This window comes from Panthera uncia (assembly GCF_023721935.1).
Source record: "Panthera uncia isolate 11264 chromosome B3 unlocalized genomic scaffold, Puncia_PCG_1.0 HiC_scaffold_1, whole genome shotgun sequence".
Taxonomy (NCBI): Eukaryota; Metazoa; Chordata; class Mammalia; order Carnivora; family Felidae; genus Panthera; species Panthera uncia.
The window spans coordinates 44059573-44078878 of NW_026057582.1; the positions used below are offsets into that span (position 1 = coordinate 44059573).

General features: G+C 39.1%; 1 protein-coding gene across 1 annotated transcript in view; it reads right to left on the bottom strand.

The window, feature by feature from the left end:
- Nucleotides 1-2219: 2219 nt before the first annotated feature.
- LOC125910307 (uncharacterized) overlaps nt 2220-19306 on the bottom strand; it is a 28478-nt gene continuing 11391 nt past the window's right edge. The window contains exon 3 of the mRNA XM_049614091.1: nt 2220-2610. Coding sequence (XP_049470048.1) covers nt 2595-2610 — 16 coding nt within the window. The 3' untranslated portion in view covers nt 2220-2594. The remainder of the gene's footprint in view (nt 2611-19306) is intronic.

Here is a 19306-nt window from a genome sequence, read left to right on the forward strand (position 1 = left end):
CATGTTGGTAGATGGTTAGCATAGTCGACACAGTGCAAGCATTGGAGCCTGATAGGTTTAGGGTTTCTGTCCTGCCTCTACTTCCTCTACTGGAGCTACATGGCTCTGGGAACCACTTAACCTCTCTGACTTTCTTTTCCCTCTGGTCCTTGTAATAAAAATGACAGTAATTTTCTACTCAGACCTCCTTAGTTTCAGAAAACCTGCACAGGCCAGATCCCCAGAACAGACACCTACCCCATACCACTTGCCTGCACTTCCCCAGGCCACAGCTGCACTGGACATGCACAACTGCCCCAATATTCAGGGACCCAATCTCTCTCCCAGAAACATGGAATTTGGACACAGAAGCAGAATCAGTTAACCCGAGGAAGTGAGCTTCATAGGCACGTAGAAGTGAGTGCCATAACCACAGCAGAGGGAAACTAAGGTTGTGGGGAAGCAGAGAAATGAGTGGGCAGAAGACACCCATCTAGTGAAAGTGGAAAAGTTGGGGGAAGATGTTAAAACAAACAGAAAAAATGTCATGTCCACATTATCTCAGCTGCTTTTGTGGCTCTGATAACAAAAACCCTAGAGAAAGAAGGATGAAGAGCTGGCACTTTAATTTTTAAAGAAGAGTGTGAAGCAGATTAATGGCAAATAAAAAGTTTTGTCTAGGGTTGGAACCTGCCCCCACCCCCACCCCCAAGAGTGTTCCTTGATGAAGACAGCTGGATTGGAATTGATATAGATGGTTTTTCTAAAGAGGGAGGAGTATCAGTGTGGTTCAATGAGATAGAGACTCTTCATGACATCATTTCTCCCTCAAATTAAACACTATATCAGCTGATTAAAAATAGTTACTGGGTGTATCTAGAATATATACGTAAAGAACTCTTAAACTCAGCATTAAAAATAAAACATACAGTCCAACCAGAAAATGAGCAAAAGACATAAATGCACTTCACTAAGAGGACATACAGATGGCAAATAAACACATAAAAAGATGTGCAATATCATTAGCCATTAGAGAAATTCAAATTAAGACTACAACGAGATACACTACACACGTATCAGAGCAGCTAAAATGCACAATAGTGACAATACCAAATGTAGGTGAGGATGCAGAGAAACGGGCTCACTCATATTGCTGTGGGAATGTAAAATGGTACCACCACTCTAGAAAATAATTTGGCAATTTCTTTCAAAACCAAAATGAACTTACTATATGACCAGCAATTGCCCTCTTAGGCACTTTACCCAGAGAAATGAAAATTTACTTCACACGGGAACTTGTACATCTCTGTTCATAGCAGCTTTATTCTTAATAGCCTCACACTAGAAACTACCCAAATGTCCCTCAATGGCTAACTGGTAAAACAAACTATGGTACGTTCATCCCATGGTACACAATTCAGCAACAAAAAGGAATAAAATATTGATACATACAACAGTTTGTATTAATCTCAAGGAAATCATGCTAAGAAAAGCCAGCCTGAAAGGATATTTTGTTTCCATTGCACTATATGATTGCGGTTATATAATATTCATAAAATAATATACAGTTGGAGAACAGATGAGTGGTTGCTAGAGTTAAAGATGGGGAGGAGAGGGATATGGCTATACAGGAGTGACAAGAGCAAGTCCTGTGGTGATGGTACACTTGAGTATCTTTATCATGGGGGTGGTTTGACAAGGTTTTACATGTGTTAAAGTTGCATTGAGTTATACACACACACACATACACAAATAAATCTGTACTGGTAAAATCTGAATAAATTGTATGAATTGTTCCAATGTCAACTTCTTGGTTTTGATACTCTACTATAGTTGTTTAAGGAGTTAACATTGGAGGAAGCTGGGGGAAAATAGCTGAGGATGTCCTACGATTGACAATGACATTTGTAGCTAATGGGAAAAAATTTATATTCCTGACTCCCAATAGGGTTGTAAGCCCTTCAAAACCAGGCCTGTTCTGTGTATCTTCAGAGCCTGGCACAGTGCCTCTCCTAAACAGTATGTTTTCCTCATTGACACTGATAAAGGATTCTGAGCCCACAACTGGGTAATCTGAGTAATCTTTGTCAATATACCAAGAACAATATTTATTACCATTTTATTTTTATTTATTTTTTTAATGTTTATTTTTGAGAGAGAGAAAGAGAGAGAGAGAGAGAGAGCGTGAGTGGGGGAAGGACAGAGAGAGAGGGAGACAGAATCCAAAGCAGACTCCAGGCTCCAGGCTGTCAGCACAGAGCCCAACGCGGGGCTCGAACACATAAACCACAAGATCATGACCTGAGCCGAAGCCAGACACTCAACCGGCTGAGCCACCCAGGTTCCCCTATTACCATTTTAAAGTCATTTTATGATTAATTTGTAGAAATATACAGGGATAGTAAGAAAAAAAAAACTTTATTAGAAAAGTTAACAAGAATTTATACATAACAGGGGCACCTGGGTGGCTCAGTCAGTTTAAGCTTCCTACTTCAGCTCAGGTCATGATCTCGCAGTTCTTGGGTTCAGTCCTGCATTGGGCTCTGTGCTGACAGCTCAGAGCCTGGAGTCTGCCTCAGATTCTATGACTCCCTCTCTCTCTGCTGCTTCTCCACTCACACTCTGTCTCTGCTGTCAAAAAATAAGTGAACGTTAAAAAAAATTTTTTTTAATTAAAAAGAAAAAGAATTTATACACAACAAACCACTCAAATAAATACTGGTGTACAAACAATAAGAGAGATATAAAGAATACTATCATACATCCTTTTAGCAAAACGAGATAGTCTAGGTTCTTGTCACAAAATATTGTATAATAATAACATGCTTCTTGTCGAATGAATGATTAACTGGATGAAAATACCGTATTTCCTTCTCTGTTCTTAGAAATATATAGGTCATTTATTGATTTTTGAGTTTGAGAAAATTCATCTGAAACATCATCATCTGAAAACTCATCTGAGATTTCATTTATATGATCAATTCCACCATCATTACAGTCTAGAGTGCTGCTATCTGTGTCTTTGCATTTATCTTCTGATTCATCTAATAATTTTGAAACATTTCCCCTTGTCAATTCCTTTTCCTTTGCTACTATGGATGGAAAATGAAAAATTCTGAAATCTCAACTTGTTCTGTGAAATGTTAAAGCAAACTATAAAATGGTTCCTCCAGTCTTCTTTTATTCCTTCTTGAAAACTGATCCAATACTTTGGGCAATGCAGTAAGAAAACCAAAGGATAGGGGCACCTGGGTGGCTCAGTGGCTTAGTTGTCCAACACATGATCTTGGCTCAGGTCACGATCTCACAGTTTGTGAGATCAAGCCCTCAGACGGGCTCTGTACTGACAGCGCATGTTTGGGATTCTGTCTCTCTCTCTCTCTCTCTGCTCCTCCCCCATTTGTGGCGCACGCACACACATTCTCTCACTCAAATAAATAAACATTAAAAAAAAAAAGAAAACTGAAGGATAACATTACAATGGCATCAGCCTTTTAGGTGAATCTATCATTTTTCCATTTTCTTAAAATTTAATTGCTTTTTAAAATATAGTGAGGGGGCGCCTGGGTGGCTCAGTGGGTTAAGTGTCCAATTCTTGATTCAGCGCAGGTCGTGATCTCACAGTTCGTGGGTTCGAGCCCTGCATCTGGCTCTGTGCTGGCAATGCAGAGCCTGCTTGGGATTCTCTATCTTCCTCTCTCTCTGCCCCTCTCCTGCTCATGAATGGGCTCTCTCGCTCTCTCTCAAAATAAATAAACTTCTAAAAAAAATATAGCTAAGAAAAATTGAAGAGTATGAGAAAAGAATTCCCTAAATGATGAAATGGCAAAACATAAAGAAAAATCAGATCAATAAGATCCCCTAATGTAACTTAAATTTACAAAAGTGTCAGTGAACCCATATGGTAATCACCAAAACAGAATGAGTTTTATTCTGTTTCTTTTTAAATTAAATTTCTCTTTGTTCTTTGGAAGACCCCTAAGAAAGAATTAAAGTCATGGAATATTACTTCTTACAAATAGAACTGCACTAAAAAGAAAATAAAAATTAATACAAAGTCCAACTGAGCCTGATGGCATCCCACAGGTTAATGATGAATTGTCGCTAATGTGTTTGGGATAGCAGAGACAGACACTGTTGATTGCCCACCTAACAGTCATCCCCTGCTTTTTACTTAGCTTAATGGAACCCTCATTTTGTTTTGTAATGGCAACAGGGTAACTGATACAAGCCATTCTTCTTTACTGGTCATTGAGTAGTTGGTCTGAGGGTGTTCTGGCCGATGAAATAAGAAGAAATCTGAGGTGGGGGAGAGGGGCGTGTTCCTAGAAAGCTTTCCTTGCTGACAAAGAACAAGTCCTCCCTTTTCCTGCTGTGTTTGAACACATTAATGTTTAGAGCTACAGCGGCCATCTGTATCAGGGTGGAGACACTAACAACATGCTAAGAATGACTAAGGAGAAAGTTGGGAAGAGCCTGAGTCATTGATGACATAGTGAGTCCCTGAGCCATGCCTACAGTGCCATCTCCAGACTTGTGGTTAAGTGAAACAATAAGTGTCTGCACTGTGTAAGCCCGTGGTTCTCAACCTTGGCTGTACATGAGACTCACCCTCAATGCCTAGGTCACATCCCAGACCAATGAGATCAGACCTTGCCTGGTGGAAGCCAGGTTTCCCAGGTAATTCCAATGTGCAGCCAATTTTGAAAGACACTACTTCAAGCTACTTTAGTAGGGTATTCAGTTTCTGGCAGGAAAAAAAAAAAATCTACGTGGTACAGTTTCTGATTGAAAACATCTATTTTCAGCCAGATAAAACTCAGATCCCCAAAATGGTGAAAAGATCAGAACCAGTTTGTTTTCTCATCAGCTTTGGTTCATCCATCTGTGAAACATTCATAACATTGCAGTTAATTTCCACAAATACTTGGATGACGGGCTGGGACAAATGTACAGTCGCAGTAGTGATGCTAAAAATAAAAATACACCCAGAACAACAAAGAAACATGGTTTTGCATGTCTCTGCTAAGCTGTTCCATTCCCTTTGTTTTTATTGTAATTTCTGGCAGAATGGTGGCCACCAGTCTTACAGGCAGCAGAGTCTCTCAGTTTTCCAGGTGTAAAGTAATCAACCAGAGGGCATCAGGAGACTCCTGCGTGAGAAATTGTTCCACTAAGATCATAAACATCTGTCATCCCCTCTCACATCTGTGCTCTCGTTGAGAGGATGGCTGAAAACCACAAGCAAGCAAACAAAACAAAAACAGCACATGGCAAAATTTTCTATTACTCTAGCGTTTTAAGACCTATGTCTGAAGGCTGTCAAAATGCTGAATTACCAACCACACAACTTTTTTCCTTTGTCTCTAGAGATCCTATGAAATATGGAAAAGAAATGAAAATAAAAAGCAAATAAATTGGGGCACCTGGGTGGCTCAGTCGGTTAAGCATCCGACTTTGGCTCAGGTCATGAATTTTACAGTTCCTGAGTTCGAGCCCTGCATCAGGCTTTGTGCTGACAGCTTGGAGCCTGGATCTGGCTTCAGATTCTGTGTCTCCCTCGCTCTCTGCCCCTCCCCCACTCTCTCTCTCTCTCTCAAAAATAAATAAACATTAAAACATTTTTTTAAAACAGTAAATAAATCGACAAAATCAATGGGTGCCTGGATGGCTCAGTTGGTTTAAATATATGACTCGATTTTGGCTTGGGTCATGATCTCACAGTTCGTGAGTTTGAGGCCCAAGTCTGGCTCTGCCCTAACAGTGCAGAGCCTGCTTGAGATTCTCTTGTACTCTCTCTCTCAAAATAAATAATAAACTTAAAAAGAAAAAATGATGAAGTGAAAAGGGTGGGGAACATCCATGCACAATTGAATATATTTAGGAAGACAGAAAAGGGGGGGATGCCCAATGAAGCAAGTGCAAGAAACTATAGTCTAGACCCGTTCTTTTCTCAATCTGCCTAGGAGTCACTAAGAGATCTTGTTAAACTGCAGGTGACAAAGTTCCGCATCTCTAACAAGCTCCCAGGTGATGTCACTGAGACTGTTCTGGTTCGTGGACCACATGTTGAGGGAGGGAGAATACATAAGGAGAACGCATAAGGAGAACAGAATACTGTTCAGGAGAGGCACAGCCTGCCCCATGGAACCTGAGAGAGGCAGGAATGAGACGTGGGGCTGGAGCCAAGGAGATTAAGTGCAAGTCTGTATTTCAAGGGTTGAACACCCATTACCACGGGGGTCAGACGAGTAAAGGAAATAAATGGAAGAAAGCTGGGCTGCTGCACATTACTGCAGAATCAGAGTCCAGTTACCCAATCTGGTAATTTTTAATAGAAGAGAGAAATCTAGAGTTTATGTGAATTCTACTGAATTTGTTTCATTCTTGGCAACCAATTGAAAGGAAAGGCTGCTCTAAAGAAAGTAAGCAAATTTTTATGGAGAACCAGAGCCAGCACATTCTGGCATTTAGGGGGTTCCTGCGTGCTCACAAGCCTGAGAAAGGAGGAGTAAGCCAAAGAGACAAAATCAGATGCCCAGACAATGACTGACCGGGTAGTAGTGAGAAGTTGGAAAAACATGAAGATTCGATTAAGGGATTTAGTGGAGGTGAAAGGTTAGAATCCCTATCTCAGTTTGACATGGGGAATATTCTCCACTAAGTGACAGGTGGTCATGAGCCCGGCCCTGGGGAAAAGAACTCCTAACATGCTACTTGATCTGCAGTGACTCATGTTTACATCATCATGGAAATGTAAATTCTTATTAGTTTTCCATCTTGTAAGATGAACTTAGACAAATTATGGACATTTGAGTGGTGGTTTTAAAACAGGATGACAATGTTATAAATTGACAATGTAAAAAAAGGGGGCAGGCTTTAGATGAAGGGATGAGGGTAAGGAATTAGAATATTAATATCCTTTACCTACAAAGTGGCAGACCAGTTGTCTTTCCATGGTGGCTGGAACACAAGTGGAGACTTAGCATGTTTGTTGAGGATACAGAGGTGACCAGCAGAAAAACAAGAATAGTTATATCTCTATGGGAGAGAGGGAGTAAATGGGCTAAATTGTTTTTCATGGTAGGAAGTTAAAACAAAATGTCCTGAGTTGATCAGTAAGAAATAGCAGTAGAAGTGTATCAGTAAGAAATAGCAGTAGAAGTGTATTATTTAGAGATGTGTAGGTTTCGGGAGAACCCAAGGCAAAAGGGATTGGTTAAAATATTGCCTCTAAGGAGCAGAGCTGAGGGTAGAACTATAGCTTTGCATGGGGCGCCTGGGTAACTCAGTTGGTTGAGCATCTGACTCTTGGTTTTGGCTCAGGTAATGATCTCATGGTTTGTGGGTTCAAGCCCCATGCTGACAGAGCCTGCTTGGGATTCTCTCTCTCTCCCTCTCTGTCCATCCCTCCCCCACCCACTCTGTCTGTCTCTGTCTCTCTCAAAAAAAAAAAAAATAAACTTAAAAAAATAAAATATAAAAAATAAAAAAAAGACCTATGGCTTTCCATTATAAAGTCATCTTTCCTATTTAATTTTTTGGCCATATGTGTTCATCGCTTTGACAAACTATAAATGCGTGTGTCTGTGTCTGTGTATACATATGTATACATATAAAAGCATATGCTGAGTTATAAATTATAGGAAACAAGTACTAGTTCACATGAAGGAAATGATTATAAATAAAATACATTGAGAGGCACTTGGCTGGCTCAGTCTAGAGCATGTGACTCTTGATCTCCAGGTCATGAGTTTGTGACCCACATTGAGCAGAAAGCTTGCTTAAAAAAAAAAAAGAGAAAGAAAATACATTGAGCTCAGTTTTCAGTGACTTGAAACAGTGAGAGAGATATGAGGAAGCAAGCATGGTAAATGTTAACATTTAGGGATCTCAAGGGGCCTGGTTGACTTCAGTCAGTTAAACCTCCAACTCTTGATTTCGGCTCAGGTCATAATCTCACGGTTCATGGGTTTGAGCCCCACGTTGGGCTCCAGACTGACAGCCTGCTTGGGATTCTTTCTCCCTCCCTTTCTGCCCCTACCCTGCTCGCACGCACGTCCTCTCTCTCTCAAAATAAATAAATAAACTTAAAAATGTTTTTTAGAGATTTCATAGAAAGGTTTATGGGAATTTTTTGTGCTCGTTTTGCAAATTGTCTTTAAAATTATTTCCAAATAATTTTTTTAAATTTGAAAATATCGTAGTTTTTCTTCCTCTTCCCCATACAAGGCATTTTAGAATCTTTGAAAAATATCTTATAGTAAATTTCAAATGTGGACTCCATTATAAAATTTTGCTTAGAATACCATCTAGACATTTGAAGACTAAAGAAAAATAACATGTCCTGCCCTTTGCAGGAGAGCAATCTTGTGTTGTCTGGTGGAGTTTCTGAGATTTGCTTTGACAACTGAAAGGAGCTTGGCCTAGCTTGCCTGGAGGCACTGAGCTGACCAGTGCAGAGAGCCGCTGTGTGGCTGTGTCGTGGTCTGAGACCAGACCAAAGAGGGAGCCTGGCAGTGCCTGACAAAGACAAGCGCGGCACTGCTGGATCAGGAGTTAACATTTTCCATTTACTGTGTGACATATTTCTTTAGGCTGTCCCCTACGCTTTGGGCAAGGTCATAACCTAATTTAATATCTGTTAATAAAAGCCCAACAGTTCCTGGGGCGCCTGGGTGGCTCAGTTGGTTAAGCGTCTGACTTTGGCTCAGGTCATGATCTCAAGGTTCCTGAATTCCAGCCCCGCATTGGGCTGTCTGCTCTCAGCACAGAGCTTGCTTTGGATCCTCTGTCTCCCTCTCTCTCTTCCCCTCCCCAGCTTGCTCTCTGTTGCTCTCTCTCTCAAAATAAATAAACTTAAAAAACAAAAAAAGTCCAACAGTTCCTTTTCCATTTACTTTGACTGTAAATGAATCTTTTAACAAATACACACTTCATTTATCAGTAGCATTTATGATCGCTTAGCATATGAAAGGAATTGATTTCACATGTTCTTGAACTGGGTTCTATTATCATCCCCATTTTACAGACAAAAGGGCTGAGTTTAGAGGATAAATAACTTATGCAAGGACACAGCACTTGTAATATTCCTGCACTTTAGATTTTTCTAAGTACAGAATAAGGAAAAGTACCTTGAAAGTAAAGAGTAATTTGTTTATCTATGCCTGGTACAAATTTAGGACCCTGGCAAAGGTCATCTGAGAATGATTGTTCTTGAGTGATAGTCAGTAACAGTGAATTCTATTGGTTTTTTTTCCCTAATGTTTACTTTTTGAGAGAGAGAAAGTGTGAGCAGGGGAGGGGCAGAGAGAGAGGCAAAGAGAGGGAAACAGGATCTAAAGTGGGTTCCATGCTGATAGCAGAGAGGACAGTGCGGGGCTCAAACTCATAACCTGAGCTGAAGTCAGACACTTAACTGACTGAGCCACCCAGGCGCCTCTGAACTCTATTGTTAATAAAAGATTTATCAAATTAACTGGATAGTAAGCTACTTTCCTTTTTTTTTTTTTTTTGTAAGCTACTTGTTTTTAAAGCATCTATAAAAATTTTGTTGTAACATGGAAAAATTCATGTAATACAGAGGTGAAAGAAAAAAGCAGGTTGCCAATGGAATATAACAATGTGAAATAAAAATAACCGTTCGTATGCAGGAAATTAAAAATATTAAAAAGAAATACAGCAAATCGATGACAATTGTGTTGAGATTATAGGGGATTTTAGCCCTATCAAAAATAATTATCATTATTTTTCAAATCAAAAAAAATGCACATTATTATTTAAAAGTATGATTAATTTGCTTAGCAATCACAAAAAACCACTTTAGTGAATATCAAAGTAAACATCTTGCCTACAGGAATTCAAACAACATAAAGTTTAAAAAATTTGATTTGGAAGGAATAAAGGGAAATTAAAGTGAAGGATATTTACACTTAAAACCTGGAAATTTTATATACTATTTGCTAAATGGTTTGGCAATATCTTGACTGTTGTTTTGCCTTCAAGGTACTTGCCAGCCTGCTCCCAGTGGAAAGAGAGAAAATGTCAAGGTAGCCTCTTGTGCAGGAAAATCAGATTATTTCCTGGGTGTCTCTTGATCATCAATAGTTGTTGAAACTCCTGCCTTTCCTTCCAGTCAGAAAACCCTGGGAATAAGTCTGTCCTGCTCTGTTTGTATGGCACAAAAATACCTGCCAAACTCCCTTCAAAGAGACTATGGTGGCCTCGGCTATGACTGCTCAGTATCATAAAATCCCAAGAGAAAGACAGCGTATAAACACAACATTAACTCATTTCCCTTGAGTAGGCATAATCCTAATATTCATGGAAGGTTGCAAAGAGCCACTTGATGCAGGAGCCAGGTGATCACAAATGACAAAGGAAATTCACCTGAATTGGTTCAAGATGTGTGTTGCTGGGAAACTATGTCCAGGGGCAAATAATTGTATTGATTCTTGGAAAATGGTGACACTGTGTAAGTGAACAGACAGGTGCAGCAACACAAACACCAGTTAGGCTTTTTGTTCTTAGATGAAAGGCTTGCTCTTATTTTGTTTAAAGCTAATGGAAGACTTTAAGGAAGAAAAAGAATAAAGAATTATTTGCTATAATCATTATAACAATTATTAACAAGGTCTTTTCCATTCATTATTTTCATAACAGCTTTTCCCTTTTTGCAAATGAGGAAAATGCAGCCCAGAGAGGTTAAGTATTTTCTCAAGGTCACACGGTATAGAGAAGAGTTAAGATTTGGAATCTAGGTCTGTCAGACTTTGGTCTGGACTCTTCTACCCATAGCTGCCAAATGATCATTTCCTTGTGGTCAGAGGAAAATATTAAAATAATAAGAATCTTCTCTGTGGGCCCAAATGATGTTGGGCATGGCTTTAGATTCTGTTTGTGGGAATTGGATATATGTTTGCCAGTGAAAAAATTTTCTGATATTTTCCTAATACACACTAGGGGAAGATAAATAATTGAGAACCGTTTAACTTGCATGTCATTAGAGTTATGCTCACCATACAGATGCCAACATTCTTTTTTTTTTTTTATGTTTTTTTTCAATATATGAAATTTATTGTCAAATTGGTTTCCATACAACACCCAGTGCTCATCCCAAAAGGTGCCCTCCTCACTACCCATCACCCACCCTCCCCTCCCTCCCACCCCCCATCAACCCTCAGTTTGTTCTCAGTTTTTAAGAGTCTCTTATGCTTTGATGCCAACATTCTTAATTGCTTCTTTGCAGGGTATCATAGAAAGATATGCAGATACCTGAGGTGGGTTACATTCTTTTGATAAAGTCAGACAGGGTTGTGAAGGGAAGGTGGGATGAGAAAACTGCCACAGACAGATCACTTCCCTATAGTGATATCTAAGTACTGGTGGACATCAATAATACGGAAATTGCTGTGCATCCCACTGGAATTTGGTCTTAGGGCTAGGCGACAGGTGGAAGACAAATGGTGTGTGAAAGAAAGTGTCCCAGTGATCCTCTAGGCCCTTGGTTGTCAACCCTGGGTCTTCCAAGAGCCATCAGAGTCAGGAGGGAGGCCCTCCATTCTTTTTCTCCTAAGGCAGGAACTACATCCAAAACTGCTGATAACTTGGCCTTCCTTTTTGCCACACGGGAGTTAAATGGTGAGTTGATCCAGTTGGGGCTTCATGCTACTCACCAGCTGAGCAAATTAGTAACATTCTGTAAGTAAAAACCAGTTTCTGCCTCTGTAAAATGGGAATAACAATCCTTACCTCTGAAGTGCTGCTTCCTGCTAAATTTCTCTGCCCCCTTTCCCCATTAATCACCTCTGTTCATTTACTTAAACTTGGCAACTCATGTTGATCTGTTCTTTTCAGCTGATAACATCAATCAGATCCTAATTTTCCCTGGGGTCTGGGCTAAGCCAAATAAGTGAACTTCCAGATCTTGTTTAAACATATGTTTTTGCTCCTCTATAACTTTTTTTTTTTTTTTTTTTTTTTGGTCAATAGTTAATGTTTTAGTTTAATTCTGACACACTAAAAGGTGTCAGTCTGGGAAACGTGGATTGTGGGGTAGGGGCAAGAGGGCAGTTAGGAGTCAAGGGGTAGTATATATTTGGGTTATTATTTCCTACTCTGGTTTATGGAGTCCTCCCATTGCTGACATCTAAATAAATGCAGACTCAAATCAATAAAATCCTGTATCCAAACTGTTTGGAAAATTGTGATAGTGAAAGAAAATTATGAAAATGAGTATTTTATTTTAAATGCCTTCTCCTGTCAGTATTATAATAAATAGGGCTACTAAATCAAGGCCTGATTAGATCAACCACCTTGATTATATCAAAGCTCATCCCAGTTTTTTGATAGCAAAATTTGCATGTTTAACTAGTGGAAACCGATTTTTCATTTAAAATGGACATAAGCAGGCCTAAATGGTGGATGGATCAGACGAGGGGGGAAGATTTTAGGGCATCTCTAATAGGACATAGGAACTAGGTGAAGTGCTATATAACAATAAAATTGATCCTCTTCAATGATATGAAATGTAGTTTTCCACACCTTCCAGCTACTTCCTTCTCTAATGCTAATAACAGTTTTTCTCAAATTCCCATGTGGGTTGTTAATGACGTGTTATGCTTCTGCACAAACTAATCAGAACCTTTAAAATCGGGCTTCATTCTTATTGATTTCTCAATCGCATATAATTCAGCAGGTTTTCACATCTAAAATGGACAACAAATAACAACTATCACTCATTGAGTCCCTAGAATCTCTTAGGCACAGTACTAGGACCTTATGTATGTCATTTCTTTCAAATTTAACAAAAGTCAAATATGTTTACATATAGAAAAGTGCCCAGAACATAAATGGAAAGCTCAGTAAAATATCACTGTGCCCTTTCTCAACTAATCTACTTTCATATCATATACATTATATTTTTAAAAATCATTTTATTAGCTTTGCAAGGAGGATACTGTTAGTCCCATTTTCCAGAAGATGAAAATGAAGTACACAGACCTGCCCAAGGTACAGAGCTTCTAGTAAGGGGCTAAATTGGAATTCCACAGGCCTGTCTAAATGCCAAACTGTGTTCTTTCTCTACATCATTGCCAAAATCAGAACGGATGGCTTTCAGAGGCTCTTCACAAAGGATTCCCTGTCCTTTCAATCTCTGCCACTGCTCACAGATTTCCATGTAAAGACTATATCAGCCTAGTGCTCAGTTGTGGCTTTCTCTTTTGGATTGAGGGAGTGTGGTGAGGGGACATGGAGTGTGGGGGAGTTTCTCTGCCTTCTGGTCATTTCTTGATTTCTGTTTGATCCTTATTTAGTTGGATACCATTCTTGGCTTGGCCCAAAAGGGCCTGTTCTCTTCATGGTTTGAATCAAATATGTATGAATATATATATATATATATATATATATATATATATATATATATATATATAACTTTATTTTGAAAAAGAGAGAGCATGCATGAGTGCAGGAGGGGCAGAGAGAGAGGGAGAGAGAGAGAATCCCAAGCAGATCCCACACTGTCAGTGCAGAGCCTGATGCAGGGCTCAGTCCCACGAACCATGAGATCATGACCTGAGCTGAAATCAAGAGTTGGTCACTTAACTGACTGAGCCCCGAGGCACCCCAGGATATGCTGTTTAAACACAGGCTCCTATTATGTTAACATTCTGGAGAGTCTCATTGTTCTTCTAATTAAGCTACATCTCCCAAACTCATCCTCAAATTTTACAACCACCTACTCCTATATAATTCTTTGTAGATTTCAATAAGAAGATATCAATATTTATATTGATATTGATATAGATATACACCCGAACACAGTTTGGAAATATATTTCATTTCTTTAAATAATAATTAATATTAGGTATACAACAAAAGTGAGAAGGGCAGATTTTGGCAAGCGGGGAATAAGCCAAGAGAAGAGGAAAGAAACAGGTCAAGTAAACCCGGGGAGTTAAGAGAAGGAAATTGACTTAGCCTTGGAGAGGAAAGTTTATACAACTCTCCTTTTAGATTCTTCCCAACTTTGCAGATATACAGACCTACTTAATGCTATTTCCCAAGGCCCAGGATTTATGGTTGTTGCTGGGATATACTCCTTTTTCCAATGCCACTAAAGACTCTCTCATTTCCCCCCTCACCTTTCAGTACATGGAAGCCGAAGACAGCTCTGTTTAGAGGCTGAAGGTTGGGAGTGGGGGCTTCTTATTCATTGGAAACTGAGGGGTGCTGAGGCTTTCCTGCTCAAAAATACCTCCCTACCAGTCTAAAATTCTAATATTTTTGTCTCTAGGTTTCCTCACAAAAATGTAAGTCTGATACCTGAACAGGACTGCAGTTTAACTCACCTGATGGGTATAAACAAACACACACAGCTTTAATATTAATGATCACACTCCTTAGATTTAGAAAAGCCATTTATACTGCACCGATGGAGTATGAAGAAATTGTCAGGGCTTTAGACTGTTAAATTAATTAAACAAGGAGTCCATTTGACTGAGATAGCTTTAATGCCTTCGTGGCCTGACTAAGCAAACCAAATCCTAAGACTGAAAACTACTCATGGTAAAGAAATCAAAACCTAAGGATAGCAACCAATCACAAACAGCCAACAAGGCTTTCCCAAATAAGGCAACTGCTTAAGCTATAGTCAATCAAATAATTTCCTTGCATTGTTTCCACAACTTCTCTATAAGTCTTTTCCCTGACTCCTTTTGGTGGAGCATTTCTAACCACTTCTGGTTTAGTGCTGCCTGACTGGAATCAATTTTTGCTCAAAACTCTTAAAAATTTAATATGCTTCAGTTTATCTTTTAACAGGATAAACTCAATCCATACATCTTAGGTTAGGAACTTCCTCTGTGGACCAAGCTTTTCCGTGGATACTAAGTTATAGAGAACTGCAAGAAATAGCTACAAGTTGTTTGAGGAAGCTTTGGGATTTTGAGATAACATACATGTAGAGGGAAAATGTTAGTTTGAGTTAATACAGTATTCTTTTTAGGGGAGAAAAATTGTCTATAATAAGCAAAATATCTTTTGGGAATAGAAAGTACATGATCATCAGGACTTAGCAAGGCTGAGACCTGGAGTATAGATGAACTAATTTACCAAATAAATGGACAGGAATGTAATGGTTGACATGGTGGGTAAAAAAGAGCTAATCCTGAGAAGAGGAAAAGTGGTAGGAGAGGGACCCAGCATCTGAAAAGAGATGGGTGAAGTGGGATATGGCCAAAAGTTGTCTGATATTTTTCTATTATCTACAATGAAGTCTGTATATTTTGTAGTATGTCAGAGAATTCTTACTCAAACTGTCAGAGTAGTGGTGGGTGTTTGACTGCTAATACAGTAATCACTAAAATTTTGACTAGTTACTTATATCCTTTGTGATTAGGTTTAACTTCATTTAACCCAACCCCCTAAATAGCAATGGTATGAATACACAAAAGATGAGTTTTTTCTTTTGTAAAAGTCCTGAGGTGGATAGTCCAGGACTCCTATGATTGCTCTATAGTAATGATGGGCCAGATTCCTCTTATTTTTCCAATCTGCCATCATTAGTGCACTCATTCTGAAAGTTGCCTCATGGTCCAAGATGGCTGTAAGAGTGCCAGTCAACACCCCGGAATCCCAGGAAAGGAAAGGAGAAATGGCAAAAGGACTCGAATCAACTGTATGTCCCTCTCAATTAGTCTTTGCATCCATCCAACAACTTCTGTTTGCATTTCTTTAACCAGAACAACTATAACATGTTTCTGAGCGGCAGAAAGATTCAGACAAAAATTTCACAAAATCATGAATAATCAGCATCCGTTTCCAGGATTGTGTTTTTGTTTTCTTGTTTTGTTTTGTATTGAACTTCTGTTCAGATTACAGTTCCATTATAAAGGAAGGACTAAGTAGTAAGAAGCAACTTCTTAGCAATTTCCCTGCTTGGTGAATACCTAACCATCTTTAAGATGCATACTAAATGGCCCCTCCTTTATGAAACCCTTTCCTAACACAACCAGTATTTCAAGTTTTGCTTCCTCTGTACTCCCCAAGTATTTCACACTCCCTCTTTAATTGTATTTATTACACTGCATTGTAATTAGATTTACACATCTGTTTCTTTTAGTAGATGAGAAGGTCCTTATCCTATTATTCTCTGTACTTCTCTAACACCTAACATTCTACTTGGTGTATGATGGACAATCAACAAATGTTGGTTGAGAATGAAAGGAAGAAAGAAAGTAGAAAGGTAGTTATAGATAAAAACTCAGAAGCTCTGGGAAAAGTAAGAGTAATATATTTTAAGCATAATTAGTGTCACCAACCATTCTGGTTTGCTCAAGAATGAGGGTTTTTCTGTGCTTGCAGTGCTAAAACTCGGGAGATATCAGGCAAACTGGGATGGTTGTCACCTTACACCACACCCCAGTTGTCAAGTCTAGGCATTCAAACACTGACTCAAACAAGAAAAAACTAGAAAGTCAAAGGGGAATGGCAAGACATTTCTCCAATAGTTTAAACAGAGTCCCTGACAGCTACAGAAAGGGATCTGGAGGCTCTGAGACTAGAAGTCATCAGGGAGGGGTCTAATTCCAGGAAAGATTCAGAGTTGTTTTTGTTAAAATGTAGAGTTTCTCCTCTGCAATCTAGAGTTATACAACAATGATGTCAGTTAAAGATTGGTGACTCAGATAAATCATGCAAGATACCAACATGATATGACTGACATTTGTATTTCTTTAGGTCTGGCTCTGAAGTCTAAATTGTATATCCCAGTTGTATTAATTATGACATAGGTTCTACTGCCAACAATAGAGGTCCAAAATACCAGTGGCTTAAACAACAGAGGAATTTATTTTTCTCTCAAGTATATGACTGGACTGACAGAGTGGCTCTGCTCCATAATCACCAAGGCTCCAGGCTCCATCTGTCTGGTGGTTCCACCATCTATAGGAAATTGCTTTGTCTACGTAATCCATTAAGCCCTGATGTTCCTATTCCAGGCTATAAGAAGTGAGATGCAACCTAAAAGTTGCATACATTCCTTTTCTGAACATCCCATTGACTGGAAATCAGTGTCCTCATCTAAGTGTGAGAATGGCTGCAAAGTGTCTTCATTCAGGGTGGCCATGTACCCATATTAATATTAGGATTCTATTACTTTAGAAGAAGGGGAGAATGTAGACAGAAACACCTAGAATTCTCTGCTACACTAGTCATATAGTAATTAGCAAATGTTTACGCCTCACTGTTATAATAAAACAAATTTACAATTTTGTTTTTGTTTTTTTTTTAAAGCATCAAGTATAAACATTAATCATTTGTATAGAGAGCCTGCCTCCATGGGGGACATGATGCCTGAACCCAAGAACCACCTCCTCACAGGTGGATAGAAGAAGAAATACATAGCATGATCAAGCAAAGACTTTAAAAAGCCCAAATTCATAAGGCAAGAGCAACTAGCACAGAGGCCAAAGGCAAAATGAGAATGATGACAAAGAATGAAGAAAAATCATACTAATGTAACATTAAAGTGTGGTATTCAAGAGCTAACACACTTGGATTAATCCTGGCTCTGCTACTCATGCATTCTAAGTATGTGATCTTGGACAAGATACCTAGCTTACCTGTGCCCTCTGTACATACAAAACTATTATAATAATGGTTTCCACTGACAGAACCAATTTATCAATAATCTTATGTTATGGCATTGTGGTGAAGAATAAATCAGTTACTAAAGTTCTTAGAACAGTGCCTGGCACATGACAGTATTCAAAAAGTGTTTTATTATTGTCTTATGTTTTGGCTAGGGATGGATATCAGAAAGTCCAGTTTGTGTAGGTTATGTATGTATACATGTAGGTAGGTAGGTAGGCAGATAGGTATTTTTAAAGTAAACTCTATGCCCAATGTGGGGCTCAAACTTATGACGCTGAGATCAAGAGTCACATTCTACCAACTGAGCCAGCCAGGTGCCCCTCCAACCTAGTTATTTATTCAATCTGTAAATTGTTCACTTTCCTGAAGCAAGGATAATAAATTAGCAGATAATAGTAAAACCGACAAAAGCAAGATTCTTATCCTTGCACATTCTGAAGTGAGACAAAAATAGGATGATAAGATTGTTCCATTTAGTTATTCAGCAAATTCCTCTGAAATAGTTTTCATATACCCAGCACCATGCAAAGTACTTGGAGTTGTTCATCTCATTTATGTGCCTTAACTAGAATGGATTCTATAGTGTAAAATGCAAATAAAATATAAAGGATCATTCTTTTTACCCAGTAAGAAGTCTGGAGGTGGCAGAGCTCATCTAGAATGACTTGGCAATACTACCAATGGACAAGATCCCATCTCTCTTCCTAATCTGCCATCATAGTGCTAAATGAGGCACAGCAAGCAAGGTACAGCAGAGCCAGTTTGATCAAATGCCTTGCCAAAACAGGGACCACTATCTTTCCAGCCTCCAACAGGTGGGTCTTTAAAGCCCTCTATCCGAACACTTAGGTTCCCTTCTTACCTGCAGCATTCTGCTTACAGGTACCAAATTTTGTATCAGTTAGGAGTTGTCTGGCTTTTAATGACAGGGACTCAAACACTAGTGGTTTGATAAATCGTTTCACTTTTGTCAAGTAATGAGAAGCCTGGAGGGAGGTGGTCCAGGGCTGGAAAGAAGGCTTTGCTGTGTTATCAGGGACTTAGGATCTTCCTATCCTTCTGCTCAGCCATCCAGAGCATGTGCTTGTGGCCACAAGATGACTGATCCTTTGAGCATGGCCTCAGCACTCCTGGTAAGAGAAAGAATGTGAAGGACACAATGTGCCTATCAGCTGAGCACCTATCCGTATCCTTTGAAAGGCACATATCCTTTGAAGTGCTACCCAGTGACTGATAATTCTTTGGACGGAACTATGCCACAAGACCACTGCAGCTACAGAGAGCTTGGAAAATGTGTGTTTTTAGCCAAGTCCAGGCACATTGTCTCTCTGAACTAAGTTGGAGATCCTTCAGTAAACAAAGAAGGTGAGAAAAAATATTGGGTAGGCATCTAGCAGTGATTGTCAGAAACCAATGGTCTATCCAGTGCGGGCCTTCATCTCGATATAAGGCACCTCTCTCATAAGAGATCATGGCTGCCCTCTAGATGAAATCCTGCAAAGGACCAACCACAGTCTTGAAAACATCAGATCATTACAAATTTGAATGTATCTTCCCAAACACCTCTTTTGGTAATAAAGATATTTTCAATTTATATAGGATTCTTTCTCTGGTTATTTAACAAGTTAGTAGGATTTAAAAATGTATTAAAATTGCTTCAGATCCATCACTG